This window comes from Pelophylax lessonae, assembly GCF_965119305.1.
Source record: "Pelophylax lessonae genome assembly, chromosome: 1".
NCBI lineage: Eukaryota > Metazoa > Chordata > Amphibia > Anura > Ranidae > Pelophylax > Pelophylax lessonae.
In genome coordinates, this window is record NC_138768.1 from 658,934,697 (window position 1) to 658,956,631 (window position 21,935).

A 21,935-nucleotide genomic window follows, 5' to 3' on the forward strand; every position below is an offset into this window, starting at 1 on the left:
TTTATCTTAATGCATTCTATGCATTAAGATAAAACAACTTTCTGGTTGTAGCAGCCTCCCCAGCACCTCCTAATACTTACCTGAGCCCCATCTCTGTCCAGTAATGTCCATAAGTGCTTTGGCCGTCTGGGACTCTCTCTCCTGATTGACTGAGACACAGCCGTGGCGCCATTGGCTCCTGCTGCTGTCAATTAAAGTCAGTTAGCCAATCAGGAGAGAGAGGGGCAGGGCCGAACGACAGCTTTGTGTCTGAATGGACACTGGGAGCTGCAGCTCAGCTTGAGGGCACCCACATAGCAAGCTGCTTGCTGTGGGGGCACTCGACAGGAGGGAGGGGCCAGGAGCAGTAACCGGGGACTGGAGAAGAGGAGGAGGATCTGGGCTGCTCTGTGCAAATCCAACTGCACAGGGGAGGTAAGTATGACATGTTTGTTATTTATTATTTTTTTTAATAGACTTTACAATCACTTTAAGATGTTACTTTATGTCTATTGCACACCATTCTTGTCACAACCTTGTGGCATAGGAGCAGTAAACCTCCATCTTTTGAAGTGCAAATTTGTATTAGCATAGTGCAAATCACAATCATATGCAAAAAAAGGTGCCCTATCTATGTATTCTACAAAATGGGGAAATTTTCCTGACACTGACATGTGGCAATCCCCAGAAAGTAAGGGGACATCTCACCCTTGACAGTTGCCAACAGATATCTTGATATCTCCTCCACTTGTGTTTCATTGACAGCTGTAAAATTAGAGATTTCTCATGACTTTCTGTTGTGGTGGCATGACAAATCATGAAGGTGGGTGTTCTCAACAGGACCACATACTTTGAAGTATATTTCTTTTTGCAGCCTATTTGGGATAACACCTACTTTATTTTTGTTATAAGTTATTATTCATGTAGCATTACTTAATATTTAAAAATGGCTGCTTAGCTTTCAAAATGTTTAAAAATTCTACCTTGCTGGGGAAATAGATTTACCATAAATAACCCTGTCTGTAGTGTGCTGGCAGATCTTCTTTATCAGTTGTAGAATAGCTTTGCACACTTTCTGTTCTAACAAAAAGTTGAACAATCCCAGGCATGGGTGGTACATTGTATTTTAGTTCACTTTTAAAAAGTCTGTCTCCTAATTGTACGTTGCAATCTATTCTAAACAAATGAAGTTGCCTACAGAGTACCATGTATAACCCTGCCCCCCCCCCCCAAAAAAAAAAGGAAAAAAAGAAAAAAATAGAAACGTAAGACATATTTTTAATTTTTCTTAGGTATGTTGTGTGAATGGAAACCCATAATAAACATATAGTGGAGATTTCTCAAATTGGACTAGAAATGTGGAAATACACTTTAGGGCAGAATAATTTATGAATATTTTAGCTGCTCAGCTGTGGGGTCATCAAGAAACAGGCTGAATAGGTCCAAAGTTCTAATTACCTTTCCAAGGACCTCTTCTTTTGGGAGTCTGCAGTGTGCTCAGGACATCTGTTTCATACATTCCACTATTGATCTCCCCAAAAAGTAATTTAGGTATGCCTGGTACTACTCAACTACTTTGTGTTTATAAACTATAAAAAATATGTAATAAACCTAAATGGTTTACTTACCATCATCTTTATCTGCCATAATAACTACTTTGGCACTGGAGAATTCAGCTCCTACTTGGCCACCCATTGGCATACTTAATGTGACATTGAACATCTCATCTTCTTCATAAAGGGAATCATCGATTATGATAATGCGACAGAATTTTTCAGTTTCATCCTTATCAAATCGGATAATGCTGGTATGGTCATCTGGGCGAGTGATATAATCGGAATAAGACAAAACTGATGTGGGGACAGTACCTGTAGCTGAACCTGAGTGACAGACCAGAACATTTTAATTAAGGTTTATTAGGTAATCTGTAGAAACACCTAGATAAAGACAAACAATATATAAAATATGGTCTTAGACTATTACAGAGAGGCTACAACACATATTTAACAAAAAGGAAGTTTGTTCAATAATGAAGAAGCCCAAACAAGAAATAATGCTACACAACTAAGCAACAACAATCCTCCAAAACTGATATCCAAATCCTAGAAAGGAAAGTGCATGTAGAAAAGGTTAAAAACTCTCAGCTTTTGTGTGCTGTTTGTGTCCTGTTGGACAAACCTCCCTTTACTTCCTATTCTGAAGACGCAACAGGATAGGGAAGGAAATCTCTACAAAGTAAAGGGAATTCCAATCTTAGACAATTGTTACCTGAACAGATGTCCCCATTGGAAGATCCCCCTCACCTATTGTTACCTTTTACCTAATTTAGATTACACAAGAAATGCTTAAAGCGCTTGTTACCTCCCCCCAAAAAAAACAATAAAAAAAAAGATCCTGTTCCTTTAAAGCATGTTATATAGTGCAATGCTTGTGCTGTGTAATTTGGCCCCCCATATCACCTAAAAAATCCTGGCTGATCCTGCCAGTTTCTACCCTACCCTCTGTACACTGACCATGCTGTATCATGGCTGCTGAGCCCTGACAACCGAGGTCAGTGTACGAATCTCAGTCACCCGCAGCTCTCCTGTCCTCCTCTGTTTCCCTCTGTCCTCCTCCCCTCTCCCCTCCCTGCTTTTTGCTCCAGTGTCAGGTGCCTGCCCCCTCCCCTTCCCTCCCCTCCCCTCCTGCTGCTGAAAAACCTTTTATATCTTATATAATACTGTTTCTTTTCCAATGCTAGGTGCTCCTGTCACTGTGTTTTATTTAAAAAATGCAGTTCCCAACTGTTTTCAGAGCGCAGCTCGGCTTTCACGTGGCTGTCACGCCACTCGGCCGCCTCCGCTCCTGACTAACGTCAGTGGGGGAATCTCAGCCCCGCCTGGTGCAGCTGTCAGGCAAGGAGAGGAAAGAGGCAGCAGATCACGTGATGGCCGATCAGTGCTCTGAAAACAGGTGGAAAGAACATTTTTTTAAAAAAAAAGCAGTGACAGAATCACCTAGCATTGGGAAAGAAAGAGGATTATATCAACTTAGCAGTGTGGGTTAACAACCACTTTAAGCGGACCTGCTGCACCTACAGTATTATGCAGGATTGGAAATTTTAAGGATATATGGAAATCATACTTCTGCAGGTTAATTTATCTCTGCTTAAAAGGTTGTAGTGGTTCTATCCTTCACTTTGGTAGGGGAGAGCAGATTTCTGTGGACATCACCCAGTCTGCCAGGATTATTCTTTGCTGTCTTTTAAAAATTTGTTTTGAAAACTCACCCCAGAAATGGTACAAGCTATATACCAGGCCTAAGAACTAATATCACCAGCGGAATGACTGCAAGTAGCACCTAGCAGGTGTTTTGAAAGAGAAGGTATTGCAAAATAACAAGTTCTCTCTGTCAAACACCTCAGTGGTGTTAATGTCTACTAAGCTTTTCTAAAACAGTTAAAAGTTAGGGCTAGGAAAATAACAGACCTGAAAAAAGAAAATATATGGTCGATAATCAGAAGATCACAAAAGAAGACCATAAACGCATGCAGACGCATGAAGGCATGCCTTATCTGCAGAGTTACGTTATCATTTAAAGAATGGAAAGCCTTCCAGTACACTCTTGTGTTATCTATATCCTGATTAAAAACAAGACTAGTGAAAAAAAATTACTACATATTATAAATTACATGCTTTAGAACACCCTGTTCATAGTTCAACAAACAAAATGATGCCCTAAATCAGCATTAGTTTTAAGTATAAGCAAGACAGATTAGAAATGTTTCACATACTGTATGTTCTTTTGTCTTTTTCACATTATACATTTCTCCTGTAGAGCAACTTCATCCTAGATATTATGAAGTGAAATCTATGTATATGTCTACTCTAGGAGATAGATTTCAGAGTGCTGAAATGCTGCTCATTTTAAGGGAAACCACTGGGAAAAGGGAAAGTAAAGGCCTTCATGTGCAACACTCCTTCATATGTGATACATATAATACATTTATTGGGAGATTGGCTACTAATAATAGTACTCCATTACAGAATATTACTTTTAACCACCAAAAAAAATAATAATTTACACATCATTACTTCCTCATGGAACAAAAAGTATTTTGGATAGCGTAAGGAAGGGTTATAGACCCTGTCAGTTTCTCTTTTGCCATCCGTGTCCCATTGGGGAGATTTACCTTCACTTCCTGTCCCGTAGCCAAAACAGGAAGTGAAAGGGAATATCTTTAAATTAAGGGAATCCCTTGGGCCCCCCAGGTCCCCAGAACTAGTGTCCCCATTGGAAGATTTCCCCCCTATTACTTTTCTGGGGAAAACCCAAAATTGGGTATTTTTCTGCTACTTATATTTTAAATTATAATTGTAAACAGGACAAATAGAGGGGGTGAATCTCCCTAATGGGGGCACAGACAGCATTAAAAACTGAAGAGACAAGGACTGCTTGAGGTGGTGTAATTGCCTGATGACTCACACCGGTGCATGCCCCGGCTCGCCTCCATGGAAACTTGATAAAGGAAAAGGAATTGGCAGCACTCCAGGTTGAGTCAAAATCCAGATTTATTGACTGGACATCCAAATATGACAAGGTAGACGCGTTTCACACACTGACTGTGTGCTTAATGATTAACCACTTCCATACAGAGCAGTTAGACACACTTCCTGCCCAGACCAATTTTCAGCTTTCAGCACTCTCACATTTTGAATGACAATTGCTCAGTCATGCTACACTGTAACCAAACAAAATTTTTATCATTTGTTTCACACAAATAGAGCTTTCTTTTGGTGGTATTTGATCACAACTGGGGTTTTTTTTTTTTCGTGATATATGCAAAAAAAGAGCAAAAATTTTGAAAAAAAAAACACTTTTTTTTAGTTTCAATTATAAAATTTTGCAAAAAATTAATTTTTCTTCATACATTTGGGCCAAAATGTATACTGCTACATGTCTCTGGTAAAATTAACCCAAATTAGTGTATATTATTTAGTCTGTGTGAAAGTTATTGGGTCTAGAAGCTATGGTACCAATTACTGAAAATTGATCACACCAGATGTACTGACTGCCTATCTCCTTTCTTGAGGCCCTGAAATGTCAGGACAGTACAAAGACCGCCCAAATGACCCCTTTTTGTAAAGTAGACAGTCCAAGGTATTTAGTAAGAGGCATGGTGGGTTTTTTGAAGTTGTAATTTTTTCCCACAATTCTTGGGAAAATGAAGAAAAAAATTTTTTTTTTCTTTTTTTTCCCACAAAGTTGTCAATTTATAAGCTATTTCTAACACATAGCATGTACACAGCAAATATTACACCCAAAAATACATTCTGCTACTCCTTCCGAGTATGTTGATAAAACATGTGTGAGACTTTTACACAGCCTGGCCACAAAAAGAGACTCCACGTCCAAGAAGCACCTTCAGGCGTTCTAGGAGCATAAATACACATAAAACTTTCTTACTACCTATCACACTTTTCAAGGCCCTAGAGCACCAATACAATGGAAAAGTCCACAAAATGACCCAATTTTGGAAAGCAAACACTCCAACGTATATTCTATGAGGCATTATGGGTCGTTTGAACGTGTCATTTTTTTCCACAAGTTTTTGGAAAATGTGGGAAACAAATGAAAACCTTTTTTTTTTACACAAAGTTGTCAATTTATAGGATATTTCTAACACATAGCATGTAAATAGCAAAAATTACACCCCAAAATACATTCTGCCACTCCTCCTGAGTATGGCAATACCACATGTGTGAGACTTTTTCACAGCCTAGCCATATAGAGGGGCCTAACATCCAAGGAGCATCATCATGCATCCTAGCCACTTGCCTAGGCCTATTTTTGACATTTGGTGTTTACAAGCTAAAATCAGTTGTTTTGCTAGAAAACTGCTTAGAACCCCCAAACATTATATATTTTTTTTTAGCAGAGACCCTAGAGAATAAAATGGAGATTATTGCAATTTTTTTTATTTGCGCAGCGGTCTTCCAAACGCAATTTTTTTGGAAAAAATTCACTTTTTTTAATTAAAAAATAAGAAACCAGTAAAGTTAGCCCAATTTTTTTCCATAATGTGAAAGATAATGTTACGCCGAGTAAATAGATACCCAACATGTCATGTTTCAAAATTGCGCACGATCACGGAATGGCGACAAACTTTTTTTTTTTTTTTTTAAACAGAAACGTTTTATTGATTTAAAACAAATAATAAATTAACAGTGCCAACAAGGTAAATGGCGACAAACTTTGGTACTTAAAAATCCCCATAGGCGACAATTTAAAAATTTCTACAGGTTGCCATCTTTGAGTTACAGAGGAGGTCTAGGGCTCAAATTATTCCCCTTGCTCTAACGATCGTGGCGATACCTCACATGTGTGGTTTGAACACCGTTTACATATGTGGGCGGGGTTTCTGTATGCGTTCGCTTCTGCGCGCGAGCTCACGGGGACAGGGCGCTTTAATTTTTTTTTTTTTCTACTATTTATTTTATTTATTATTTTTTATTTTTACACCGTTTAAAAAAAAAAAAATTGATCATTTTTATTTCTATTAAAAGGAATGTAAACATTCCTCGTAATAGAAATAGGCACGACAGGACCTCTTTTTTGTGAGATCTGGGGTCAAAAAGTCCTCAGATCTCACAAGTACACTAAAAGATAGAAAAAAAAAAAGGACCTTTAAACCGGTTGCTAGGCAACAACATTTTCCGTAGCTCCGGTCCTCCAAGACCATAGAGTCAAGTGAGGGCAAGCTTGCCCTCACTCGACATCCTGTCTGTGAGGATCTGGGACCGGATCGTTTTCCCCGCTGCCGGCGGGTCCGGTAAGCAGGGAAAAGGACCAGAACGCGGTGGGAGGGGGGGGGCGCCTCTTCCGCCATCCCGGAAGGGTGATCCCACGGTGAATCCGCCGCTGGGACCACCCTTATCGGAAAGCCAACCGTCCACCATTTAAAAAAATACCAGGGTTATGGCAGCTATCTGCTGCCATAACACCGGTATTTAGGTTTAAACGGAGGACGTATATAAACCTTTTTGGACTTGGACATGGTGGCTGTATGAAGGGTGACAGGTACTCGGGTACTTTGTTGGGCAGGTGACAGGTACTCTGGTACTGATGAGCAGGTGGCAGGTACTCGGGTACTCCGATAGGCAGGTGACAGGAACTCGGGTACTCTGATGGGCAGGTGACAGGCAGGTGATAGGTACTGATGAGTAGTACTGATACTGATAGGTGATACTGTACTGATGGGTACTGATGATCAGTACTGATACGTGATAGGTACTGATGAGTACTGATGAGTAGTGATGGGTACTGATGAGCAGGCGGCAAGTACTCGGGTACTTCAGGCGTCAGGTACTCCGATGAGCAGGTGGAAGGCACTCGGGTACTCTGATGGGTAGGTGACAGGTACTCAGGTACTCTGATGACGGGTACTCCGTTGACAGGTACTCAAAGTACCCGAGTACCTGTCATCAGAGTACCCGAGTACCTGTCATCAGAGTACCCGAGTACCCGTCATCAGAGTACCCGAGTACCTGTCATCAGAGTACCCGAGTACCCGTCATCAGAGTACCCGAGTACCTGTCATCAGAGTACCCATCATCAGAGTACCCGAGTACCCGTCATCAGAGTACCCGAGTACCCGTCATCAGAGTACCCGAGTACCTGTCATCAGAGTACCCGAGTACCTGTCATCAGAGTACCCGAGTACCTGTCATCAGCCCATCAGAGTACCCGAGTACCTGTCATCTGAGTACCTGATGGGCTGGTGACAGGTACTCGGGTACTTTGATGGGCTAGTGACAGGTGCTCTTTATTGGGGGGGGCAATCAGTGTGTTTGGGGTGCACTGTAATTGGTAACTAGCTGTTACCACACTCTCTTCCTCACACAGGATCAGTGTGTGAGGAGGAGAACACGGTGACAGCTAGTTACCGTGTTCTCTGTTGACATTTGTGACCGGCTGTGATTGGACACAGCCGGTCACGTGGTAAAGAGCCAATTTCATTGGCTCTTTACCTAGATCGGGGATCGACTCTGTCCGAGGGACGAGCCTCGTCCCCGATCGCTGCCCCCGGGGGCGCGCATTGCAGAGAGAACGAGCGGCTCGTGCTGGAGCCGCTCATGTGATCGGCTGTGATTGACACAGCCGATCACATGGTAAACAGCCAATTTCTATTGGCTGTTTACCTTGATCAGGGATGGGCTATGTCCGAGGGATGACCCTCACCCCCGATCGCCGCGCTGCGCGCCCCCGGGGGCGCGCAGTAGAGGGGAGATCCGGGCGACGTCATATGACGGCGGCCCGGATCCTTACAACCACTTTGCCGACGTCATTTTACATGACTCGGTATGGAAGTGGTTAAGCATACAGTCAGTGTGTGAAACGCGTCTACCTTGTCACGATTGTCATATTTGGATGTCCAGTCAATAAATCTGGATTTTGACTCAACCTGGAGTGCTGCCAATTCCTTTTCCTTTATCAAGCATTAAAAACGGACAGGTGTTCTAATCCCTCTCCACTCTATTCAAAACCAGAAAAAAAAAATTCTGCTTTTAGGTAAAACTTTAAGTCTTTGTGGCAAACTGTGCATTCAGCTTTAAAGAAAAAGTACAGTGGTTCTGAGACCAGGAGAAGAATTATTATTTTCACAAGTCTGAGATTTAAATACTACAGTCACATGACTGAAAATAAAAATCCTTATCCTTGTGTAAAGCTTTGTAAGCTGAGCAACATTCAGGAGAATATGGAGGCTGTAATGATGTCCACTTAAAAGGCTTCGAAGTGTGATGATAGAAATTTTTTTAGGGGGAACGTTGTTATAGAAGTTTCATGGTTTTTACTGTATTCGTTCAAGGAAAGCTCAATCACACTGTATTCAAGAACTGAGAAAATGTCAAATTGGTTACGACTTACCTTGGTGAGTTGAACAGACCACCATAAATTCTTGACTAACATCCCCCCATCTTTTAACTGGTATTAATAATTCACCTACATCTTCCTCAACTTTATATTCTGCTTGTGGTATGTATACAGTAGATTCTAAAGAAAAAAAAAAAAACAGAATTGATATTAGTGCAGTCAATGTACAAATTACAGTAGGTAGAATTCCGAACAGCATGATTTACTTTGATCAGTTTTGTAAGTTTATTTTAAAGCAATTGTACAGTCTCCTTTTTTTTCCTATAAAAATAACAAACACGTTATACTTACCTGCTCTGTTGCAGTGGATTTGCACAGAGCAGCCCAGATCCTTCTCTTCTCAGGTCCCACTTCGGTGCTCCTGGCCCCTCCCCCTGTTCAGTGCCCCCACAGCAAGCCGCTTGCTATGAGGGCAACTGAGTAGAGTCACATTTCTCCATTCAGACATGGAGTCCTGCCCTGGTCCGGCCCTGGCCCCGTCCCTTCTCTCTCTTGATTGGCTAGCTGACTTAGATTGACACCAGCGGCAGCCAATTGTGCCGCTGCTGTGCCAATCAGGAGGGAAAATCTTGGGCAGCTGAGACACTCATGGACATCGCTAGACAGAGAGGGACCTTAGGTAAGTGTTAGGGGGCCGAGGGGGGCTTCTGCACACAGAAGGTTTTTTATCTTAATGCATAGAATGCATTAAGATAAAAAACCTTCTGACTTAACAACTCCTTTAACCACTTAAGCCCCGAAAGGTTTTACCCCCTTCCTGACCAGGCCCTATTTTGCGATTCGGCACTGCGTGAATTTAACGGACAATTGCGTGGTCGTGCAACGCTGTACCCAAATAAAATTTACGTCCTTTTTTTCCCACAAACAGAGCTTTCTTTTGGTGGTATTTGATCACCTGTGCAATTTTTACTTTTTGCGCTATAAACAAAAAAAGAGCAAAAATTTTGAAAAATTTTGAAAAAATAACAATATTTTTCACATTTTTTTATATGAAATTTTATATGAAAAGTAAAAATCAAAATTTTTTAAAATATTAGGCCAATTTGTTTTCTGCTACATATTTTTGGTAAAAAAATCACAATAAGCTTATTTTGATTGGTTTGCGCAAAAGTTATTGCGTTTACTAACTAAGGGAAAGATTTCTGTCATTTTTGGTGTTTTTTTTTTAACGAGTAATATCGGCGATCTGCGATTTTTTTTGCGGGACTGCGACATTGCGACGGACGGATCGGACCCTTGACTGACATTTTTGACACTTTTGGGGGTACCAGTGACATTACTACAGTAATCAGTGCTATACATATCCACTGTTACTGTAAAAATTACACTGGCAGGGAAGGGGTTAACTTTATTGGTGATGCAGGGGTTAAGTGTGTCCCTAGGGGCGTGCTTCTAACTGCAAAGGGGTGTGGCTAGTGATGTAACCACAGAGACATACGATCCTACATAGCAGGATCGTATGATCTCTGCAGTTAGATCAGGGAGAATGACAGGCGGCTTTGTTTACATCAGCCGCCTGCCTTTCTCCCTCTCCACGGGGGAGATCGCGAGTGACCAGCGGACATCTCTTTTACTGCCCCCCCCCTCAACCAGGATAACTTACAATAGCAGCATACTTACCTTTAGCCTCAATCTGAACACCTTCACTGTGCTACCCTGGTCAGTGTTAGGAAGCCTTTGTAGGAAGATTGTCCTGGCCACATTCTTCTCCTTCTGCCCATGCATGTTGCTCACCCCATTCATTCCCGTGGCTAAGTGTCTCCAGAGCAGAGCTGAAGGTAAGTGATTTTCTTGTTAGGTTACACTAAGGGGTGTAATGGACACTGTAAAGGACAATTTTCCTAATAGATACATTGTCTTTTCATTAGTCCCTAAAAGTGAGACTGTTTTTTCAAATAGCAAAATGTTGTCTGCCATTTTAAATCTTTCTGCAGAAACCTTATTCAAGCTCATTGAAAAACCTTTCCCAAACATTAATTTTTGACCAAAAATAAGTGGTTCTTCTAGCATATGCCTGCATCACTTACCTCCTCTTCTCTGGGCTGAAAGGTATGTGGCTCCAGCAGCATCTGCCAGCATCACATACCTCCTGCTCTCTGGGTTGACAGATACGTGGCTCCAACAGCATCTGCCTGCATCAATTGCCTCCTCTTATGCAGGTTGACAAAAGCTTATGTTGCACTTTGATGCAGTCAGTAAATATGCTGTCCTAAGTGCAGTTGGACCATGCTTGCTGGTACAACTACCCCCCCCCCCATTCAGAGGTTAAGTGCCCTTGTTTCTTGAAAAAATATTTGCCTATCTATCCCTACTCCTCAATATTTTCAAGAGTTTCAATACATATTATAGTATGCAATACAAGGGGGTAGAATTGTGGGCAGCTAAACAGCATAAAAAGAAGTTCTATGTTGTTTCATTGTCTCTATACTATGGTGATGTAATACAAATATCACTTAAAATTAGTTTTTTTTTTTTTTTTATTGCAGATAAATCATTGAAGAGTCCATTGACAATTGTGATTATGTTGGCAACTCTCATTAGCTGAATTATTATTGTTGTATAGTAATACATACCATCACCCGGGTCAACAATCTCCACAATTGCTTCATGAGGGAACTCTAGTGCTGCCATAACAGGCTCAGAGAGGCTAATCTGGAAGGTTTCAGATTCCTCGTATTCATCATCATCTATTATCTTGACCTTCCATGTGGCTGTTGTTTGTCCGGGGTTAAACTGCACTTGCTTCTGTGCTTTCCCTTTAAAGTCTTTATCTTTAATTGCTGCACCATCCTTTGTACTGATACCTTAATGAGAAAAATTAAAAGGGGTCATCCTTTTAAAGAACAAATTAGAAGGATAAAAGCCTCCCTGTGTGGCCAATGTGTAGCAGCGTTTAGGATCTATAACGTTTGGGAATAAGCTGAACATAACTGACCATCATTCCAACCACTCACACAGGCTGATAGTCCTTCTCTGTCTTGAATACATGAAAATACTATGCAAGTGATATTTTACAACTGCTTTATAACAGCTGCCAGAATTTTACAAGAATATGTCACTACTAGTCATATTTTATGAATTGAGAAGCGCATAGAACAGAATATATTGCTTTTAAAGGGGTAGCTCACATTACATTACTTGTAAATATGTTGTGGCCATTAGACCCTTGCCACTCAAATCTGATATTTCCTTTATAGATCGACACCATTGGATTAATTTACCCAAAGCCCTTTTACATTTTTCAGGTTACCATTTTCAAGATCTTGCACAGTGCAGGAGTCTTTTTTTTATTACACATACCAATTCAGTATGTTGGGATGTTGGGACATTAGATAGGCACTGGGAAAAATATCTTGCAAGATCAGATTTAAAGTACTTAAGTGCTCTAATTAGCTACAGCCATATGCAAATATATACTGTATTATGTTGTTGGAATTGTAATATTTATGCTACTTTAACTATACAGGTTGCTCTTCATATTTACATTTAAGTATCTCGTCATACTTAAAAGAAATCTTTTTTGCATCATCATTCTTTATGGTATGTCAGTGGATACATTTTAAGCAGCTATGTAAACTTCCTTTAGTATTGGATTACTGAAAATTGTCTGGGAAATAACTGAACGCTTTTCATGATATAGGATCTTGACTCTGGAGATCAAAAAGGAGCTTCTGTAGCTCCTCTTTAGGAGTACAAATGCGGTAAAGTTCAATCTTTGCTTATTAATGTGAAGACAGGATAATCTAATGAAAACTGAAATGTTTAATTGCAGTGTCCAAGCAAACATAGAACTGAAAACTCACAAGACATACAGTATGATATTGACGACAAACAACGACCAACAGTACTAATATAATACTCAACACCCATATCACACCAAAAAATACTATTGGCCCTAATATCAAAAGTAACTAACAATAATATCTTTAACTTCCTTGGAATTAAATTTCCTCTCCCAAAAATTCAAAAAAGATTGAATTCAGTAGCAAAAGTAACTAAGAATAATATCTTTAACTTCATCCATGTTGGGGCTCCTTGCAGAAAAATGTGCAAAAAGTTTAATTTATTTTCACACACACGTAAAATGTGTATATTAAGCTGGGAGTGTTGCTGTCTATTAGACCTCTGATATCTGCCCTGTAGAGATGGGCCGAACACCCCCCCTGAACAGGGGAAAAGTTCTAACCTGAACGGTGAACCCCATTGAAGTCTATGGGAGCTGAACAGGAAAAATCAAAGTGCCAATTTTGAAGGCTTATATGCAAGTAATTGGCCATAAAAGAATTGTTTTTTTTTTAGGAGCAGTGATTTTAATGATGCTTAAAATGTAAAAATTAGACAAAAAAATTCCTTTAAATATGGTGCCTGAGGGGTCCCTTTAGTCTGCCTGTAAAGTGGCACTTCTGTAGCATGCATAGAACATGCTGTAGCCGGCTGTTGAAAAAATAAAGGAAAGAACAGTGTGGGCCCCCCCGCCCAAAAAAATAAATCCATACCAGACCCTTATCCGGGCATGCAGCCTGGCAGGTTGTGGGGGTCTGAGGGTGGGGGGCTTATCAGAATCTGGAAGCCCTCTTTACCAAGGTAGCCCCCAAATCCCGCCCCCCATTTGAATGAGTATGGGGTACATAATACCCCTACCCATTTACCAAAAAAGTGTTAAAAAGTAATAAAAAGACAGACAGTTTTTGACAATTCCTTTAAAAAAAAAAAAAACTGTGAACCTTGATGTAAATCCATCGTCAATCATGCCGCCCGCCGCTGGGACGTCATGGACTAATGCATGTAGAGTCGGCAACGTCACAAGGAGGTGGTGCCACCAGGTGATGTTGTCAGGTGGCTCCACCCCTTACCTATATAAGAAATGTCAAACGGTGGAGCCTGCTGTAGGAGGCCAGCCTTCATAGACAGCGGGAGGGTTTTTTTAATTTTTCGTGAGTGGCGGGCATTGTGATTGACGATGGATTTACATGGGGGTACAGTGCTTTTTTTTTTTGATAAAGACATTTTTAAAAATGGTCTCTGTGTTTTTTTTTTAATTTTTCTACTTTTTTGGTGAATGGGTAGGGATACCATGTACCCCATACTCATTTATGGGGGAGGGGGCGAGATCTGGGGGGCCCTTATTAAATGGGAGCTTCTAGATTCTAATAAGCCCCCCCTTCCACAGACACCCACAACCACCGGCCATAGTTGTGGGGATGAGGCCCTTATCCCCATCAACATGAGAACAAGGTGCTTTGGGGTAGGGGGGCAGAGCCACCCTTGCCCCAAAGCTCCCACCCACCCATGTTGAGAGCATGTGGCCTGGCATGGTTCAGGAGGGGGGAGGGCACTCACTCGTCCAGGCTGCATGCCCGAATAAGGGTCTAGTATGGATCTTGGGGGGGACCCTACACCATCTGTTTAAAAGTTTGGCGAATTACTTTCTTTTGGCATTTTTTTTTCAGCTTTCAGCAGAGAAACCTATTGACAGCTGATGACTCATCGGTTTTTAAGGACACCATGGCCGGCTTCCTAGCCCTGCTCCTTAACAACCAGCTTACACTGCACCCTGATTAGGCAAAGCTTTGCCCAATCAGGACGCAAAATGCCCTGTGCAGTGCGCAGTGCATTGCAGGGCGTATGGCGGGGTGAACACGCACGGAACGCCCTGCAAATTCAGGTGTTGGACAAATAGGACAATGTTTGGCCTGAACTCATGCTCGGACGGAAACGTTCGTCCAACACTACTGCCCTGTAGTGCTGTCGCGAACATAAAATTCGCCGTTCGCGAACGGCGAACGCGAACACCGGCGAATGTTCGCGAACCGGCGAACATTGCGAACCGCCATAGACTTAATAGGCAGGCGAATTTTAAAACCCACAGGGACTCTTTCTGGCCACAATAGTAATGGAAAAGTTGTTTCAAGGGGACAAACACCTGGACTGTGGCATGCCGGAGGGGGAACTGCAGTGCACAATATATATATATATATAAATATATATAAAATACTCAAATACCAGCCCTCAAAAGGGCTTTTGGGGACAATAGATATATATATATATATCCAAAAAAACCTCAAATACCAGCCCTAGGAAGGGCTTTTTGGGGTGCTGTCCTTACAGCAGGAGTGTACCAAGAACACTGGCTAACAAGACCGGGAACACTGACTAACTGTCCCTACCTATAACAGCAGCAGCAGCAGCACTTTCCCTGCTCTCAGTAACACAGAAATGATCTAAGATGGATGCTGCCCTTGCTTATTTATAGGAGGTGGGAGGGTGTGGGAGGGAGGTATGCTGATTGGCCTGGAATGTGTCTGCTGACTGTGAGATTCAGGGTCAAAGTTTGCCTCAATGATGATGTATAGGAGGCGGACCGAACATCGCATATGTTCGCCCGCAGCGGCGAACACGAACATGCGAAGTTCGCCGGGAACTGTTCGCCGGCGAACAGTTCGGGACATCTCTACTGCCCTGCACTTTTTCTGAACAAATCCAGTGCAGACAGTTCAAAATGTACTTCTTTCCTAGCTTTCAGGCATACATGCACATCATGGCACACTTGGGCCCTAGGATGCTTTCTTTCAGAAATGTGAGACCTGTAATCTCCCTGTCCATTAAAAAAATGAGACATTAAAAAATGTGAATTACTCCTTTTTTTTTTCTTACCTCTTCTAATGCTGTAGGTATACGGCAAAAGATTTTGGCACACAAGTTTTGCACACCAAGGGGCACAAAGGATGTACAAATACTAATGATTCAATACATCTAAACACTCTTCCTCTGATGCCCAGCGTATCTGTCCACCTTTGCCTCCAAGTCCCAATTTAAGCAATTACTTACTGACAAAGGAAGTTTCACCAAGGTATCCTCTTCGTTTCAGGGTAACTTCCAAGAACTTGGAGTCTTCATCTATAGTATACTGATTTCTCTCCAAGGAAATCCATGCCCAGTTGAGACGGAATGGCTGACTTTTTAGCTTATTGCCTCCTGTAACAAATGTGCATAAAGATGTTCAGAGTAGTACAACCAAGGAATTACTTTATGTTAGAATCATATAAATCATTATTCTAAAAAGTAAGCTGTCCCATAAAACAAATGGGGGTCTTTTGCTTAAAAGGTGCACTTTCCACCAGCTCAGGAATCTCTGCTAGCAGAAGGGTGAGCTGGCAAATAGCAAAGTTGAAACAGGAAATAGTGTTGCAGGTGTACATTGGCTGTATAAAATAATGAGTCAGTTGGCAGGTAAAACTATATGTAGATACAGTATACTCTCACACATAATGCCCCATTCAGTAATACCACAAACTGCCAATTGTTTTGTCAATTTTAGCTTAAAATAGCATGTGTCCTAGAACAAGCATTGTGCAATAAAGTTAGGTACAGTGAGTGTTCTCTTATCTCTACGTAGAGAAGAGAGTTTTATCATTCATTGCAACATTGTGTATATTGATCTTGCTGCTGTAGAAGCATATAATTAGCATACTTCATTGCCTAGTACATGTCTAAATTTAAAACAAACTAAGAAGACCCCCCTTCGAACTCACTATTTCGTAGTCTGTAGTCACTTGTGATTTACAGCATGCTAATACTGGCCACCCATGCGAAGGCTGGCAGATGATAACTTAGCCCTTGAGTGATATATTGTTTTGTGTTAATGGCACTGAAAATGGGATCTTCGGAAGTGTGTTTAGCTCTGGTGGAAATGTCAAAGCCCAATCTGCTTTTTTGCTCCTTGTTGCTCTACAGGATTTCAACACAATCTAAGAATAAGCAAGCAGCAAGCAGAGGCTTGTAAAGGTATATCTTGTATTAGGGTGGCTGACAGATCCTGAGCTCAAGATGAATGTGTAATACACTCCTGAGAAGTTATAGTTAATAGGGTGTTGAATAATCTTCAGTTCCGATTGTTTACTGCCTTGTCACTACAGGTTCTCTTTGACAAACAGTGCAGGATATAATCCAAAGTGACAGAAGAATACAGCATTTGTTTATACCTCACTTCACCAATAACCCAGTTTCTGATGACCCAATGCTCCAATTTCATATTTTGTTATACGTCTAATTTAAATGATGTGGGGGAATTTATAGGTATGGTGTAGTGAGTCCTGCGCTGTCTAAACTAGAGCGATTGCAGGGGTTTAAAGGAGACCCCAGATGCTGCTAGTACCGGAACTGGTGACCAAACAGTGTAAGATATATAAACGGTGGGGGGTACTGCGCTTCTGGGTAGGTGAACAATATTAAATAAATAAATAAACTATATCTGGTGTGTGTGCCTATCACAATATATATAGAAGAGAACTATACCATATAAATTAAGTCCATATTCATAGTAAACAATTTAAAATAGAAATAAAAGTGCAATACTCTAAAAACCACTTAATGTGCTGATGATGCTTTAGTGAGAAATAAGGTGCTCGAGTGCATATATATAAAACCAAAGTGTCCTCAGTGCTTCACAAACATATTACAGTGGGTACGGAAAGTATTCAGACCCCCTTAAATTTTTCACTCTTTGTTATATTGCAGCCATTTGCTAAAATCATTTAAGTTCATTCTTCTTCCTCATGAATGTACACATAGCACCCCATATTGACGGAAAAACACAGAATTGTTGACATTGTTGCAGATTTATTAAAAAAGAAAAACTGAAATATCACATGGTCCTAAGTATTCAGACCCTTTGCTGTGACACTCATATATTTAACTCAGGTGCTTTCCATTTCTTCTGATCATCCTTGAGATGGTTCTACACCTTCATTTGAGTCCAGCTGTGTTTGATTATACTGATTGGACTTGATTAGGAAAGCCACACACCTGTCTATATAAGATCTTCCAGCTCACAATGCATGTCAGAGCAAATGAGAATCATGAGGTCAAAGGAACTGCCTGAAGAGCTCAGAGACAGAATTGTGGCAAGGCACAGATCTGGCCAAGGTTACAAAAAGATTTCTGCTGCACTTAAGGTTCCTAAGAGCACAGTGGCCTCCATAATCCTCAAATGGAAGACGTTTGGGACGACCAGAACCCTTCCTAGAGCTGGCCGTCCGGCCAAACTGAGCTATCGGGGGAGAAGAGCCTTGGTGAGAGAGGTAAAGAAGAACCCAAAGATCACTGTGGCTGAGCTCCAGAGATGCAGTCAGGAGATGGGAGAAAGTTGTAGAAAGTCAACCATCACTGCAGCCCTCCACCAGTCGGGGCTTTATGGCAGAGTGGCCCGACGGATGCCTCTCCTCAGTGTAAGACACACGAAAGCCTGCATGGAGTTTGCTAAAAAACACCTGAAGGACTCCAAGATGGTGAGAAATAAGATTCTCTGGTCTGATGAGACCAAAATAGAACTTTTTGGCCTTAATTCTAAGCGGTATGTGTGGAGAAAACCAGGCACTGCTCATCACCTGTCCAATACAGTCCCAACAGTGAAGCATGGTGGTGGCAGCATCATGCTGTGGGGGTGTTTTTCAGCTGCAGGGACAGGACGACTGGTTGCAATCGAGGGAAAGATGAATGCGGCCAAGTACAGGGATATCCTGGACAAAAACCTTCTCCAGAGTGCTCTGGACCTCAGACTGGGCCGAAGGTTTACCTTCCAACAAGACAATGACCCTAAGCACACAGCTAAAATAACGAAGGAGTGGCTTCACAACATCTCCGTGACTGTTCTTGAATGGCCCAGCCAGAGCCCTGACTTAAACCCAATTGAGCATCTCTGGAGAGACCTAAAAATGGCTGTCCACCAACGTTTACCATCCAACCTGACAGAACTGGAGAGGATCTGCAAGGAGGAATGGCAGAGGATCCCCAAATCCAGGTGTGAAAGACTTGTTGCATCTTTCCCAAAAAGACTCCTGGCTGTATTAGATCAAAAGGGGGCTTCTACTAAATACTGAGCAAAGGGTCTGAATACTTAGGACCATTTGATATTTCAGTTTTTCTTTTTTAATAAATCTGCAACAATGTCAACAATTCTGTGTTTTTCTGTCAGTATGGGGTGCTATGTGTACATTCATGAGGAAGAAGAATGAACCTAAATGATTTTAGCAAATGGCTGCAATATAACAAAGAGTGAAAAATTTAAGGGGGTCTGAATACTTTCCGTACCCACTGTATATAACGGTCTGGGTGTAAACAAAGTCCAAAATAAATAAAAAAATTAATAAACAGATGTGTTCAAGTGGGTAAGTTAAATCCACAGGTGCTACTCCTTCACCAAACACCGTGCTGCAAATAGTGGGGTGCTTCTCCTTATCCCCTCAGGGTGTTCTAGCCGCTCACCTTTAAGACTAAGGGTAAAAAGCCTTATCACTAATCCAGGGGGCTCCTCTCCAATTATATGCCGTACTCCACTAGGGTCAGATATCTGGGCTGCTGCGGATGATTTGGCTCCCTCTCCCTCTCCAGACTCTCCACAGTCACAATGGCTCTCAAAACAGAATACTCAAAATAGTGCAGTATGTCTGGATAACGGGTACTTTATTAAAATATCATTAAAACTACTCACATTTGCTGAGTACACAAAGCGCAAAAAGGATAGCGTCCCCCTGGATTAGTGATAAGGCTTTTTACCCTTAGTCTTTAAGGTGAGCGGCTAGAACACCCTGAGGGGATAAGGAGAAGCACCCCACTATTTGCAGCACGGTGTTTGGTGAAGGAGTAGCACCTGTGGATTTAACTTACCCACTTGAACACATCTGTTTATTCATTTTTTTATTTATTTTGGACTTTGTTTACACCCGTTATATAATATGTTTGTGAAGCACTGAGGACACTTTGGTTTTATATATATGCACTCGAGCACCTTATTTGTCACTAAAGCATCATCAGCACATTAAGTGGTTTTTAGAGTATTGCACTTTTATTTTTATTTTAAATTGTTTACTATGAATATGGACTTAATTTATATGGTATAGTTCTCTTCTATATATATTGTGGGGGAATTTATAGTTGCAAAAAAATTGCAAAAAAAAAAGTTGCAAAGAAATTGCACAGTGACCACATACATACTGCATATGGACACTGTGATACTGCCTACATTGCATTCAATACCTTTTAACAAAAAAAAAAAAAGTCAGTCAATTAAATATATATTAATATTGTTGCATCACTAAAATGTCTCCAGCCAAATGTTTATTACTGGTTTGGGGCCTAATGGGAAGGAATTGAACCATTGTCAGGTTTCTATTGCTTTTCTGTACATATTGCAGAGATTTTGCCCACACTTTCTGTGTGGTCACTAAGAATAAGGATGTGTCCTATTCTGGTCTGGTCAACAAGACCAGAAGTGAGGTGGAATCACAGGAACGCAGGTGACAATCAAAACCTAACAGAGGTTTTGCCATTAACCAAAAACAATTAACAATGTTTTGGCTGGAAAACTTTGGCTTTAAACTGCATTGCCATTGAGAACTTGTACAGCAGTTCTCCTTGCTTTGGCTTCAAGGGACACTAAATTATATCCTTATTCTCTAAAAACAGTCAAACATCCAGTAATTAATGGCCCTGTAATGTATTTTTCATGAAACTTTTCCTAATGCCCTGTACACACGTGCAGATCGTCGGCCGAACGATCGGCCGTCTTTTGTCCCCGGGCTGTCGTGTCTGTTGAAAAGTGCAAAAGACTGCACAAGAATTTTGTCCGCCAACTACAGCCGACTGCAGAAGTGATGTCATGTGATGGTTAACTTTCCCTGTGTTTTTTCTTTTCTGAGCATGCCCAGTCTTGCAAATCTGCTGTCTGTCGGCCGAATTCTGTATTGACTGGCGAACAATCGGCCGCTCTGGTGTCGGCATACAAAAATTTTAATGCTTGCACGACAGATTCTTTTCGGCCGAAAGTGCGCTGGTCGGCTGTCGGAAGCATCATACTAACAAGCCGAAAATCGGCAGATCGTTCGGCGGCCGAACATTTTCGGCCATCAATCTGCACGTGTGTACGGGCCTTTACTGTGTTTTCTGCCTCCTTGTAATGTCCTCCATGAGCTCCTGAACCCCTCCTTTCCTCCACACTTCCTGTTGTTTGGAACAAGTAGTGCCCGTTTATTGTAGTTATGTGCACTGTTTTATGAACACCACAAATCCTATAGTCCATAATTTAAAGTCCATAGTCTATTTTAGGAGCAAGCAAGAGAAAGTGGCTACGTTTCCACATACAATGGAACCATGGAGAAGGAATGTATCCACCTCCAACTAGAAGTCAGATCACAACAGCAACAAAAAAAGAATTTAGAGGTTTGGAGGAGGCTGAGAGCAAGAGAAGGTACTAATATGGTTATGAATATATTCTTCAATAGATGTATTATTTTTCTTTTAACTGAGTTTATTCCCTCTTAAACATTGCTAGCACTCATGTATATGTCCTTTGATGTGTATACGTTTTTAAAGTATAAGTAATATGTTTATTGGCCTTTAATAAAAAATAAAAAAGCACTGGATATGAAGATCAAACTACAGACTAATATTGCTGATTCTGACTATCAGTGCACATTGTCCAGAGTATGTGTGGGGCCGGATTAGCTGTCTGGCTAAACGTTCTATTTTTGCCCAACATATGCTGCATTCTTTGTGTGGCATCTACACCAAAGAAATTCTACTACATTTACAGGTCAATGTGAGTTCCTAAGGAGTTATGTAACTGTAGCAGAAATGGACACGTTTAGTTTTTGTTAATGTACATTTATTTGGTTATACAGAAGTCTTAACTACAGAAACAATCTAACGGTGTTGGAGCACACATGATGTTGCTGCCTATGGCAATCAGCCAGTTTTTTACTTTACACTCTGGGAAAATCAAGCAAGAAATCTGATTGACTGTCTTGGGATTTCTTTCTCCAGTTTTCTTTAAAAAATAATTCAATTTGTTTTTTGTTTTACTTTCTCCAGTAGTGTATGGCATCCTGCCTCAAGCTTTATTGTGCAGGATAAGATAAAACCTATTAGCTTTTAGGTGATCTATGAAAACCCTCCTCTTCAGAGAAGCCTATCCTACCCACACCTAACAACTCTAACTCCATTTTATCCATCTGCCTTCCCCCTCGGTTATTGCCTTTTGTTTCCCT

The 21,935-nt window shown here is 41.2% G+C and overlaps 1 protein-coding gene across 1 annotated transcript in view; it reads right to left on the bottom strand.

Moving 5' to 3' along the window:
* FREM3 (FRAS1 related extracellular matrix 3) overlaps nt 1-21,935 on the bottom strand; it is a 109,028-nt gene that overhangs the window by 54,601 nt on the left and 32,492 nt on the right. The window contains exons 3-6 of the mRNA XM_082269201.1: nt 15,721-15,867; nt 11,466-11,696; nt 8,887-9,012; nt 1,608-1,859 (exon numbers count right to left, since the gene is read on the bottom strand). Coding sequence (XP_082125327.1) covers nt 1,608-1,859; nt 8,887-9,012; nt 11,466-11,696; nt 15,721-15,867 — 756 coding nt within the window. The remainder of the gene's footprint in view (nt 1-1,607; nt 1,860-8,886; nt 9,013-11,465; nt 11,697-15,720; nt 15,868-21,935) is intronic.